The 14,058-nt window shown below is 41.5% G+C and overlaps 1 protein-coding gene across 6 annotated transcripts in view; it reads right to left on the minus strand.

Annotated features, from left to right (window-relative positions):
- Positions 1 to 5,176: 5,176 nt before the first annotated feature.
- The window catches only part of LOC140201329 (ribosomal protein S6 kinase alpha-5-like), a 77,934-nt gene continuing 69,052 nt past the window's right edge, over positions 5,177 to 14,058 (minus strand). For all 6 annotated transcript variants that reach the window (XM_072265237.1, XM_072265236.1, XM_072265238.1 and 3 more), the window contains one exon: positions 5,177 to 10,466. In XM_072265237.1, coding sequence (XP_072121338.1) covers positions 10,200 to 10,466 — 267 coding nt within the window. In that variant the 3' untranslated portion in view covers positions 5,177 to 10,199. The remainder of the gene's footprint in view (positions 10,467 to 14,058) is intronic.

Below are 14,058 nucleotides of genomic sequence, written 5' to 3' on the forward strand. Positions count from 1 at the left end.
TGCATTGTGTTATCAAGTTAATGTGTAAGTGTATTTGAAGAAAACTATTTTAAAGTATTTTACAATATTATGAAACAGAAGGATGAGGTAAGGGAGGTCCTTAATGAATACTTTTCAGGATTTACCAGGGAGAGGGACCTTGACAAATCTGAGATCAGCTTAGTACAGCCTAATGTGCTGGAACATGTTGAGGTTAAGAAAGAGGCAGTGTGGAAACTTTTGAACAAACATAGTTAGGTCCCCAGAGCCAGACAGGAAATACCCCATGTTACTGTGGGAAGTGAGGGAAGAAACTGCTGAGTTGTTGGCAATGATCTTTGTGTCCTCACTAACCACAGGAGTAGAACCAGAAGTTGGAAGATGACAGATGTACTCCTTTGTTCAAGAGCAGTAATAAAGATAATCCTGGGAATTATACACCAGTGAGTCCTACATCAACAGTGGGCAAACTATTGGAGAGGAATTCTTAGAGACAGGATTTGGAGAAGCACAGTCTGATTAGGGATAGTCAGCATCACTGTGAGGGGCAGGGCATGCCTCCCAAGCCTGAGTGACTTTAAGAAAGAGACAAAATAAATTGATGAAGGCAGTGCTGTGTGTGTGGTTTATATGGATTTTAGTAAGGACTTTGAATTTCCCATGATAGGTTCATTCAGAAACTCAAGAGGGATTGCAACCAGGGAAACTTAGCTGTGTGGATTCAGAACTGGCTTGTCCCGAGAAGGCAGAGGGTGATAGTAGATGGAGTGTATTCTTCCTGGAGGTCAGTGACTCGTTGTATTCTGCAGAAATCTGTTCTGGGACTCCTGCTCTTTGTGATTTTTATAAATGACTTCGATGAGGAAGTGTAAAGATGGGTTAGTAATTTGCAGATGACATGAAGATTGCTGGTGGTAGAAGGTTGTCGTAGGTTACAACAGGCCATTAACAGGACACAGAGCTTGGCTGAGAAGTGACAGATGGAGTTCAATCTGGAAAAGTGTGAAGTAATTCACTCCGGAAGGTTCAACTTGATGGCGGAGTACAAAGTTACTGGCAGGATTCCTAACAGTGTGAGGGAACAGAGGGATCATGGTGTTCAGAATCAGGTTTAATATCACTGGCATTTGTCAAGAAATTTGTTCTTTTGGGGCAGCACATAATAAAAATAGAAATTACAATAAGTATATATATATATAATATAAAATTTAATTAGATAAGTAATGCAAGAAGAGAGGGAAGAAATATTAGGGAAGTGTTCATGGATTCATTGCCCATTCTGAAATCTGATGGCAAAGGAGAAGAAGCTGTTCCTGAAAAGTTGAGTGCGTGTCTTCAGGCTCCTGTACCACCTCCTTGATGGTAGCAATGAGAACTGGGCATATCCTGGGTGAGGGGGTCCTTAACGATCGATGCAGCCTTTTGAGGCATCGTCTTTTGAAGATGTCCTAGATATTGGAGAGGTAGTGCCCATGATGAATCTGGCAGAGCTTACAAATTTCTGCAGCTTTTTCTAATCCTGTGCCATGGCTCCTCCATACTAAATGGTGATGCAACCAGTTAGAATGCTCTCCACAGTACATTATGGAAATCTGTGAGAGTCTTTGGTGACATAACAATTCTCCTCAAATTCCTAATGAAGTATAGCCACTGCCATGCCTTCTTTGTAATCAATATGTTAGGCCCAGGATAAATCCTCAGAGTTGTTGACACCCAGGAACTTGAAACTGGTCACCCTTTCCACTTCTGATGCCTTGATGAGGAGTGGTGTGTATTCCCTTGACTTCCACTTCCTGAAGTAAACAGTCAGTTCCGTGGTCTTACTGACATTGAGTGCAACATTACTGCTGTGATACCACTCAGCCTTGTACGCCTCCTCATCACCATCTGAAATTCTGCCAACAATAGTTGTAGTGTCGGCAAATTTATCGACAGCATTTGAGCTGTACCTAGTGTTACGTACCCCGTAACTGGGTTGCCAAACCAGCAGAAATGGACCACTCATTGGAGTCTGTGATTACTAGGAACTAATAAAGTTTTATTAAAGAAGTAAGTAATACAGTACACTAACCGCAAGGATATAAATGTAACAGGTTAGCAATGATAGTATGCACATATACACAGAAATAGGGTAGTAGGAATCAACCAAGCTCTATCGCAGTCTAGGGGTAAAATGATCAGTCTTAAGGTGAAGCAGAGTTCAGTTCAGTCTAGTGCAGTTCGAAGTAATCGCTGTTGTTGTACCGTTGGGGAGAGAGAGAGTGAGAGATGCAGTTGGTTTCAGGCAAACCTTTCAATGCCTTCTGATCCAGCTGGGGTCACCGACTGTGACCCCTCCGTTCCGGATGCGATCGTTCTTCCGTGGTGAACCCAGCACCCAGGCATGGGCGGACACACACCAGGTTCCCACCGATCGTACCTTTAGACCCTGTGAACCTCTGACCGATTCCTGCGAACCAGTCCTCCAATCTCCCACCAACTTGTGGGGCACACTGCTCTTTCCAGGGTCTCGTGGCGTTTGTGTCTTAGCAAACCCGCTATTTTTATCCCCCGATGGGGTATCACCTGTCCATCAAACTTCAAACAGTTCAGGTTCAAAGCAAACAGTCTGTGGCAGACGCCAACATCTGAACTGTGTCTCTTTCTCGTTAATCTCTCTCTTCTCTCTTATTGGCATTTTGAATGTTTCTCCATTGTCTTTCGTTATCTCTCATTAGCATCATCCATTCTGCAGCTCTGCTTGGCTTCACATATGACACACTAGTCACACAATCATGGGTGTAGAGACAGAAGAGCAGTGGGCTAAGGATGCATTCTTGAGATGTGGCAGTGTTGATTGGCAGCAAGGTGGAGTTGTTATTTCTGATCCGCACAGACTCTGATCTCCTGATGAGGAAGTCAAGAATCCAGTTCAGAGGGAGGTACAGAGGCTCGGGTTTTGGAGCTTGCTGATTAGAACTGAGGGTATGATTATGTTGAACGCTGAATAAACAGCAGCCTGATTGAGGTTTTGCTATTGTCCAGGTGATCCAAGACCGAGTGGAGAGCCAGTGAGATTGCGTTCACTGCAGACCTATTGTGTCAATAGGCAAATTGAAGTGGGTCCAAGTCCTTGCTTAGGTAGGAGTTGATTCTAGCCATGACCAACCTCTCAAAGCACTTCATCACAGTATATGTGATTGCCACAAGGCAACAGTCTTTCAGACAGCTCACCCTGCTCTTCTTGGGCACTGGTGGGATTGTTGTCCTTTGGAAACAGGTGGGAACCTCTGACTGCTGCAGTGAGAGATTGAAGATATCCTTGAACGCTTCCGCCAGTTGGTTGGCACAGGTTTTCGGAGCACCACCAGGTACACCATCAGGGCAAGGGTTTACTCTCTTGAAAGATGTTCTGACATCCAAGATAGAGATCACAAGGTTACCAGATGCTGTAGGGCTTCATACAGGTGTAGTTTTATTCTCCACATTCACAGGTTCCTCAGAGTTTTTGCAAAGGTTGATAGGGTGATTAAGAAGGTGTATGGTGTGTTGTCCTTTGGTAATTGAGGGATTGGGTTCAAGAGCTGCTAAGTAATGTTGCAAGTCTGTAAAACTCTGGCTAGACAACACATGGTTCTGGTTGCCTCATTATAGGAAAAATGTGGAAGCTTCAGTGTAGTGTAGATTTACCAGGATGTTGTCTGGATTAGAGAACATGTCTTATGAGGAAAGTTTGAATGAACTGGGGCTTTTCTTTTTGGAGCAAAGGAGGATGAGAGGAGACTTGATAGAGCTGCATAAGATGATAAGAGGCATTGATAGAGTGGGCAGCTGGCACCTTTTACCCAGGCTGGCATTCGGGACATTTAAGAGACTCTCAGATAGGTACATTGCTTAATGAAAAATGGGGGTCTATGTGGAAGGGAAGGGTCTGATTGATCTTGAAATAGATTAGAAGGTTGGCAGACAGGGGGCCTGTACTACGCTGTACTGTTCATATTCCAAAAATAAATTAGTAAAATAATTATAAAAGTGGGAAAGGCTTTCAACAATATTGCGTTCACTGCTTCCTCTATGTTATCCCTGAATGTGAAGTCCAATGCAAGTGTACAGATGCGCTGGAACTGATAATCCACAATAGTCATCCAAATATCCATTCATTTTGTGGAATTTTGGATAGACTTCTGTCTGGAAGGAAGTTCATTAAAATTGAGTTAATTTCTGATGAAAAGCTCAACCCAACAGAGGCTACTAGGCAGTGATAATGAAACAACAGTTTCAAGAGAGTAGTCCTGTTTTTATTTCTTATGGTCTAAAGACAAGTTGCTCAATGCTCTGAATTAGGTTTGGGTGCAGCCTGACTGGCAGAGGAACACCCAAGAAATTTGACTGGCACTAAGTCCAAAGTATTTCCTGTACGTCATCTATGATATCTCTTCCAGAATATATTTTGCACGCCATGCTGCCAATCTTTGCAACTGTTATGAATTACAAAGGTACAAGAAAATGAACATGACAAGGAATCAGAGCGCCTGACATGTTCTTTCAGATTCCCATTCAAGTGTGCTACTTACCTGAACCTGGGCAAGGCTCAGGCTCTTGCACCCAGTTTCACACCAAGAATCAGGGCTATGGTATTAATTCAATTCCAATTCCAACAAAAAAAAAGATAATAATCTTTTTGAATAGTGAAAGTTCCTATGCAATGGTGAAATATATCTTCTCCATAATTTGAAATATGGGCACTGTAAACTTTACAAGGGATCCAAATAAGTTTTATTTAAACCTGATATCCACACCTGTGACAAGAGTATATAAGCTGTGGCACCTGAATTTTCTGCACAGATCATGACATTCTGCAAATTATTTGTGGCCAAGTACTTCAAACTTACAAGTGCATCTTGTTCTTAGAAATTTACAGCAATACATTTGCATCTATTGAACAATAAAAAGGAAAGTACCAAACACTTAGCTGGGACGGGGTAGGGTGACCTGCCAAACACAGGGATCTGAACCGCATATGGAAATCCATACAACCTATCTTGGAGTGTCTGAATACTTGCAGTTCCCCTCAGATCCAGGAACATCAGCTAACTCAATTTGTTGCATAATCATCTTGAATTTCAGTAAGTTCTAAACTGTATATCAATATTGATGTGGAAATTAAGTGTAATGAAAATCTATAATACGAATAAAATAAAGCATATCAATGATGTTCTTAAAATACTTTATTGCAAAACACAAGCAGCATTTTCATTGTGTAAAGGAATCTGTTGCTTCAAATACCTGTGTTTCCTGTACATTGCAGAACATACAACTAAATTAATTTATAAATCAGTTTCTGCTAGGTAAAGAGAAATTAAACACATTAAATACTTCGAATATCAAAATCTATTACAAGTATCATCAGAAATACCATTGGAAAAATGGCATCATATTCATTTATTCAAAGCAACAATATAATTAACAGTAACAAGCACACATAGAATATAAACTTGTAATTAACGGTGAAGACTTCTTTTCCTAGACCAGCTAGATTTATTTATGAGAATAATCTCAAATTACATTTAACAACCAACAAAGATATTGATGTAAATAGTTTTCTCATTTCTGATATATAAAAAAACTGACAATGTTCACATAATGTACACATTCAGGGTAATGAAAACAGTTCCCACTCTAATTCAGGAAAATATTTATTACACAATGAAGTATTTGAAATACAATATATAACAGTTCATATTAAAAATACCCTATTGCTTTATTTTGATATTTTATACTGAAAACCTGCTTGCCTTGAATATATAAAATTCCACTATTTACACAAACATTTGTGTCAAGCGCATGCCTATAGCATTAGCTCTTTCAACACAACATCATTATACGGTGCCTTTAACATAATGAAAGATCCCTAAGTGTTGTTCATGAATATTATCAAATAATAAATGAAGCTCAGCCACATTAGGAAATTGGACACATTGGAACTGATGACCAAAGTTCAATGAAATTGTTAAGGCTTCTTGTGGGAGAAAAGTTGAAAGATGGAAAGAAGCAGAAGTTTAGGAAGGCAAATAAAAAGCTGAAGCCAATTCAAGTTGAAGCCAAGATTGCTGAGGGTGGAGCTAATATATTCAGGAAAAATCAAGAATTGCATAAGGGCAAATGTCTTGGAATGGTTTAGAAATGCAGGTTGCAGTGTTAACAAGAGACTTGAAAGCTAGAATTAGAATTTTGAAATTAATCTGTTGTTTGCCCATGAACTAGTGGAGGTTAAGAAGCACAGGGATGATGATGGGCTTAGTGTGGGCTGGGACACCAGCAGCTAAAGTATTCAAGAGTAATAATGGTATCAGTGAAGATTTAGTTGAACTGAAGAAGGGACCAAGTTAGAAGATGTGATGAAGGAGGTTGTTTTAGTGATCAAGCAGATTTGTGATCTTTATGGGTAACTGTGTGGAAATGGGAAGAGAGACTTTGCAAATGACTCTCTAGCTATAGTCGAATAGACAAGGTAGAAAACCCGCTTGAGGAATCCACCCTGTTACATAATGATGGGATGATGATTTAGGAAGATAGTATGGACAAGCTACATACAGATGCAGAGATAGTACTGTATACCATAGCCAAGTTAATGTAAGATGTCATGGCACTGTGACAGCACAAAGCCTGACTTGAAGGATTCGGCTGTGAAATACTGGGAAAGTGAAACAGTGATGACAGTACAACTTAGGACCGGAGGGAAAAAAAGGTAAGTGAGATTTGGGAGGCAATTGGCAATGATAAGGGTGAAAGGTCAGACTTATGGAGGAGAGAGAGAAGGATGGCAGTTTTTGGGTAGAGGCTGAAAGTACCTGAGAAGAGAACTATGAACAATCTCAGCTAATGAATGTTTAGTGGAAAAAGGTTCAAGGGTTCTGTGGACGAGGCAAGATCAGAGAGCCCATGCTCAGATATGGAAGAAAAACGTGAGAAAGGTAAGCTTAAAATAATTTTTGCCTATTGAATGGAGACAACTGATCAAAAGATGTCAATGTTTGTGGCAAAAAATGTCCAATGCTATTGGAGGTGAGATAGAAGACAAAGGAGAGGAGCCAAAGATAGATTGCAGAGGAAAGATATAGCCAGGGGTCAAAGGTTACATAAATGGCAGTGTGGCATTACACTTCTAAGCATTAGACATGAGTAAGGAAACAAATGTAACTGGGTCAAATAATCACTCAAACTACTAACGAAATAAATAGTACAACATGACACTAGAAAATGAAAATCTGAGGAACAACATTTTTTTTGCATTAAACTACAATCTTTGAATCAAGTACCATTGTATGCAGAACAATGATAATACTGAAACAAAGAGTCAATTCCTTCATCAGCTACATAGTTGCCTGAATCATGACGTGAAAAGTCTTGAAAATACAATTTATATTCTAAGGATATTAAGATGGAAAAACAGAAAATCTGTCAGCTTTTTCATAAGGTCATCCACCTTCTGTTGCAAATTTGTGCAGAATGTTTTGCTCAAAGTTCTGATCATTTTTCAGCTTTCTTACTCTGCCTGAAAACAGCTATGTTCCCTTGGGCTTAAGAGCATGATTCCAATTTTTGGCTTTTAGGAGGCTATAAAAAGCAACCTACTTTTTATGAATGCTTCCATATGAATTGCCTTAAGTTTCTTTAGTTTAATATTTTCACAGCATTTTTTTAAGTTAATCTCAATTGTGCAAGCACCATCAAGTCAAATTACCAGCATTATTACTTTACGAAAAAAATATTAACTGCTTAGGCTATCCATATTATTCCGTAGATCTTTCCAAAATAGTTGCATTCTCAGCCAAATTTGTGAAACCAATTTTGCAATGAATGCCCAGCTCCCACTCCCCATCAGCATCAACCTGTATCCTATTTTCCTAAATGCAAAATAACTGACTCAACACACAATGTTTTTCTCATGCTTCAGCTGCAGATCCAACCTGTGTTTTCTGATATCATAAACAATTAGGAAATAGGAAAGACTGGCCATACAACCTTCCAGCTTGATTTATCATTCAACAATGTCATATTGAACTCTAGAGCTCTCCCATAAGATTGCAATTGACAGATATATTTCTCAATCATGGTATATTTTTCTGTGATGCATTTTTCTATGATGGGTCTGTAATGTTTTAACATGTCTGGGTTTTCAACCCTCTCCTCCTTATTTCTCAGCACCCACCTATTAAATTAACTTTCCCACTCTCTTTCATAAATTCACAGTGTCATAATGTGCAAGGAAAATTCCTATTTAATAACTATTTCTTTCTCTAGGTCAGATATCAAATTTTCCTTCTCAGGGAAAACTGAAAGATTGACATTGTATCCATGCAAATGAGGCATCACACAGATACAAGGGTAAAGAACAAGCTTCACAATTGAAACACAATAGACAATCCATCTTTTTCACCATTAAGCACTTATTGAGACAAAGAGCAGTTTGTGTTCATTCATATTTGCATGCTTAAAGTTGTTCTTTTTAAAGTGATAAAGTTGCATTATTATCAGTGAAAATGCGATACCATACCAGAAAGTTTTACCATGTTCTCAAAACAAGTTTGTGAATCGAATCTTCAATAAAGTTCTTAATCTCTTAATAAAAGTAATTTAAAAAGGCTACATACAGTCAACAGATTGCAGCAATTCATTCCTTCTGATGCAGAAAAATATCACAAGGTGCAAGCATTGAGAGAGAGGGAGGGATGGGAGGAGCAGAGGAAACTCTACAGTTCAGGATCACACCAGCAAAGGATATAATAGTCAGTCAGTCTTGAAAAGGGGAAAAAATAATTGAAGCAACACACACAAAATGCTGGAGGAACTCAGCAGTTCAGGCAGCATCTATGGAAATGAATAAACAGTCGATGTTTTGGGCTGAAACCCTACATCAGGACTGGAAAGGAAGGGTGGGGAGGGAAGGAGGATAACTAGAGGATGATAGGGAGGAAAAGTAAAGGGTTGGAGAGAAAGAAATCTGATAGGATAGGAGAGGAGAGTGGACCATAGGAGAAAGGGGAGGGAACACAGGGGGAGGTCACTGGCAGGCCAGAAGAGGTAAGAAGCTTAGGTGGGGAATGGAAGAAGAGCAGAGAGGGAGAGGGAATTTTTTACTGGAAGGAGAGATTGATATTCACGCCACCAGGTTAGAAGTTACCCAGACAAATACGAGGTGTTACTCCTCCACCCTGAGGTGGCTGCAATGGTATCACAAGAGGAGACCATGGGCTGACATGCCAAAATAGGAACAGGAATGGAAATTAAAATGTTTGACCACCAGGAAAATCCGCTTTTGGCAGATGGAGTGGAGTTGTTCGATGAAGTGGTCTCCCAATTTACAGTGGGTCTCACCAATGTAGTGGAGGCCGTATTAGGAGCACTAGACACAATAGACAGTCCCAGCAGCCTCACAGGTGAAGTGCTGCCTCACCTGGAAGGACTGTCTGGGTCCTTGAATGGAGGTGAGAGAGGAGGTGAGAGGGCAGGTGTGGCACTTCAGCTGCTTGCAGGGTTAAGTGCCAGGAGAAAGATTAGTGCGGACGGGCAAATGGACAAGCGAATCGTGGAGAGAGCAACTCGTGTGGAAAGGGTAGAGGGGGCATGGTAAAGATATGTTTGGTAGTAGGATCCCTTTGGAGATGGCAGAAGTTGCAGAGACTGATGATTTAGATGCAGAGGCTCATTGGTGGTAGGTCAGGACAAGAGAAACTCTATCACTGTTAAGTCGGCAGAAAGATGGGGTGAGCTCAGGTGTTTGGGAAATGGAGGATATGCGGGTGAGGGCAGCATCAATGGTGGAGGAAGGGAAACCCCTTCTTTAAAGAAGGAGGACATCTCTGATGTCCTGGGAAGGAAACCATATCCTGTGAACATATGTGGTGGAGCCAAAGGAACAGAGAAAAGGGAATAGCAATTTTACAGGAGACAGGGTGGGAAGAGGTATGGTCAGTACAGGAGACAGGGTGGGAAGAGGTATGGTCAATACAGGAGACAGGGTGGGAAGAGGTATGGTCAAGTACAGGAGACAGGGTGGGAAGAGGTATGGTCAGTACAGGAGACAGGGTGGGAAGAGGTATGGTCAATACAGGAGACAGGGTGGGAAGAGGTATGGTCAATACAGGAGACAGGGTGGGAAGAGGTATGGTCAATACAGGAGACAGGGTGGGAAGAGGTATGGTCAATACAGGAGACAGGGTGGAATATTATTGCATTAGCTAGAGAGAAGCATTTTTGAAGCTGCTATTTAATTCTTCAGAAAACTGGAAGAAACATTCTGACTTTTTTGCCGATAAAGGAACTTGAACAATGCACGTAGGAGATGCTCTTCCAAGAGACTGGGATGGTGAAGAAATGGAACTTTCGCTAGAACTACTCCGAGTCTCTGTACTTGCACTACTTTTCTTCATCTTTCGCCTTTTTGCCAAATGAGCATTTTCAACACTTTGAAGGAAAAAACCTTCCCTCCTGCACTTATTAAAGGCCTAAATAACAAAATCATACAGAGTTATTAGAGCACATTGTCAATACAACAAGTGTACTAGAAGATAACTTTGAACAGACTGAGTACTTAAAACTGTCTAATAATGATGTTATTTTATCCATTGTGTTAACAATGCAGAAAAGGTTCTCATGTTTAACACTGATAAAATTGTCAACATCTGATCAGACTGTAGGTCAAAATAATTCTACCATTAATGTTTGGTTGAAAATAGGCTCCAATTATAAATTCTTCTAGATACAAACTTCTCTATAGCTGCATCTCATTTCTAGAATGACATGGTTGTGATCCAGCAGATCAACTAAGTACATTTTCTTTCAATGCCAATAAGGCCAGCATTCAAACACCATCCATAATTGCCCGGGGAAGAGGATTATTAGCCATCTATTTTACCATCTGTGGTTCATTTGGTGAAGGTATACTACAGAGACATTTCAGTGATAAAGAAACAATACATTTCTGATTGAAGGTAACATGAATCTTAGGCAGTGATGTTCTTATGCATCTGCAGCCTGTATCTCCTTAGTAGCAGAAACTATGAATTTGAAAGTTGCTATCAAGTAGGCTTGTTGCGCAAATACATTGCATTTTACAGATTGTATACATGGCAGTCATGGTTTGGTAGTGTGAAATGAGCATTGAGGATTATGGATAGGGTGCTGACCAAGGAAGCTGCTTTTGGGAAGAAGAAGGCAAGTCACTCACCACAGTCTTTTAGCCAGAGTATTGATGTGGCAGACCTAATTCAGTTCCTGATCAATGGTGGTGCCAGGATGAAGATGGTGGGAGATTGAATGTCAAGGGTAAGTGATCAGATGTTCTCTTGTTAGCGGTTGTCAATGTCTGGTGGGACATTGGTGGGGCATAAACACTTATTATTAACCAATTTCTGAATGTTATCTAGGTCATACTGCAAACAAATATAGGGTGATGATTGGCAAATGGAATCGACCTTGTGCGAAAGCAAAGTACTTCAGACAAGATGAAGAAAAGACCACTGATGAAGCAACTAGATGGTTAGGTTCAGATCCCTGCCCTTAGAATCCCTTGGTGATGTCCTGACCTGAGATAGTTGACTTCAACATACACACCCTTCCTTTGTGAGGTACAGCTCAGCTAATACTGCATCCCTTTGCGATCAGCTTTACTAGGGTCCATTCAAATGTTGTCTAGGAGTCAAGATCTGCAGTAAAATGCCATACACTATATTTTACTGAACCTAAAGATATTAAACTGAGCTGTGGTACAGCAAAAGGCATCCTCCTATTCCTTGTCTAAGTGGCTATAAATCATCAACACATCCAGATAACAGCTATTGCTCGATTATTCAGAGCCAAAAACACAAGATATTCTGCAGATGCTGGCAATCAAGTTTGTTTAATTCTCATCCAACCATACACAAGAACTTAGCCAAACAAAACAGCAGCCCTCTGGAGCCAAAGTGCCCTGGAGTACCAACAGTCACACGCACATATACTTACGATAGCAGCAAAACATACAGTCACAAAATGATAATAATATAGCCCAAGCCCTGAGTGTCATGGGCTGTAGACTGATGGTGCATGGGATAATTCTCCTGGAGCCACATTCCTGCAAGAACAAATATGCAGCAGTTCCTCATCACATACTAGTGATGAACACAATCCAGCTTGTCTTCAACTGAGCAAACAATGGAGAGCAGCACCAGTGGATGGGGCCAGACTCCACCCCAGCCCGTAAGCTCTCTGCGCCACACTACCCCTGGCTTCTCCTCCCCTGGGTGGATGCAGTAGGAGACTCCGTGGCAGGAGGGCCTGGTCCGCACGACAACAGAGGCCACACAGTCCATCCCCACCCACCCCCACCGTTGGTCTGGCCAATGAACTAGTGAACCGGACTTGCAGTACTCTACATTACTAATGTCCAACAGGGTCTTAGGGTCTTGTGGTCTTGTGATCACAAGGGAAATGTCCGAGGCAATCATTTGCACCATTTGTTGGAGCGCACACCCCCTCCAATACCTTCCTCCTGGGGTTGCTGTAGCAGACAGCAGCAGGGTACACAACAAGTCCAGCTCCATCGCTGTCAAATAACTGAAATACTGAGCAACATGCAAAAAAATGCTGGAAGAACTTAGCAAGTCAGGCACTGTCTATGAAGGGAAGTAAATAGCCGACGTTTCGGACCAATATGTGGATAAATATGGCACCTAATTGCACAGTGATATGTGTAGGAAAGATAGCATTGAAGTTTAAGGGAGTGGAAATAAAATATCTGGTTAATCCTAACATGTGGATAGCTTTATTACTGTGATACTTATATTTATTTCTGTGCAAGTCGCTCATGTCATCCATCCTTCCCATCCTAAACCAACCTAAGTCCTGTGGTGACAGGCCAGTGACAAAGCAGCAGATTTGGGTACATTCACAGATGTAGCCACAAACCTGCACGCTGGTGGCTCAGGCCATGGGATTGTTATCCACTGACATGGGGCAACAGTTACTTTTGGCAGCCACCTGAGCAACTGAGCAGTCCTTTTCGGGAATGCACTGCTCACCTTCATGGAACGAGGAAGAGGCTGGAACAAGGGACCTAGACATTGTCTGCTCCACTCTTTCCTTGGTCAGTTCACCGCTGCTGGCAGGGCCCCTATCACAGCAATCGAAGTAAAATTAAGGACTATCCCTCTCACCCTCTCTGCGCGGAAAGTGTGCACTATGTTGGATAGAGTCAATGCTGACAGACCGCAAAGGAGAACTGCCCTAGTAGGGAGAGAGCTAGCCCGGTATAATGTCAATATTGCAGCCCTGAATGAGACCCGACTCGCAGGAGAGGGTGAATTTTGTGAAAGGGGCATGGGATACACATTCTTTTGCGGTGGAAGAGGAAAATCGAGACCAATGTGAGGGCTGGGGTTGGATTTGCAATGAAGACAGAGATTGTTGGTAAACTTGTTGGACCTCTAAAGGGTGTGAATGACTTGTTCATGACCATGAAACTCTCCCGTCACACGATAGGAAGCATGTCACCATTGTCAGTGCTTATGCCCCAATCATGATCACCCAGATGATGTCAAGGACAAGATCTATGAAGAACTGTGCTTGTTTATTGCCACTGTTCCCAAAGTGGACAAGCTTATCATTCTTAGTGACTCCAACACAAGAGAAGGCTTTGATGTTACCTGGGATGGGGTCAGTGGGAAATACGGTGTTGGCTGCTGCAACAGTAACGGTCTTCTACTACTCGAGACGTGTCCCTAACATTAATTGTTGATCACCAACACCATCCTCTGCTTTCCCAACTGTAACAGAACTTCATGGAAACATTCCCGCTCCAAGCACTGGCATCTAATTCACTACGTCATCGTCAGGAAGAGAGACAGGCAGAATGTAAGGGAGATAAAATCAATGTGCGGTGCTGAATACTGTACAAACCACCATCTGATTGTTTCTAAAGTGAATGTCCATATCCAGCCCAAGGGACACCCACAAGGAAAGAAATCCCAAAGATGGTTGTAAGTCTCAAAGCTGAGAAGAAGCAACATAAAGCAGTCTTTTGTTGGCACTCTGGAAGACCACTTAAACTCCACCCTCAGG

This window comes from Mobula birostris, chromosome 8 (assembly GCF_030028105.1).
Source record: "Mobula birostris isolate sMobBir1 chromosome 8, sMobBir1.hap1, whole genome shotgun sequence".
NCBI classification, from domain to species: Eukaryota; Metazoa; Chordata; class Chondrichthyes; order Myliobatiformes; family Myliobatidae; genus Mobula; species Mobula birostris.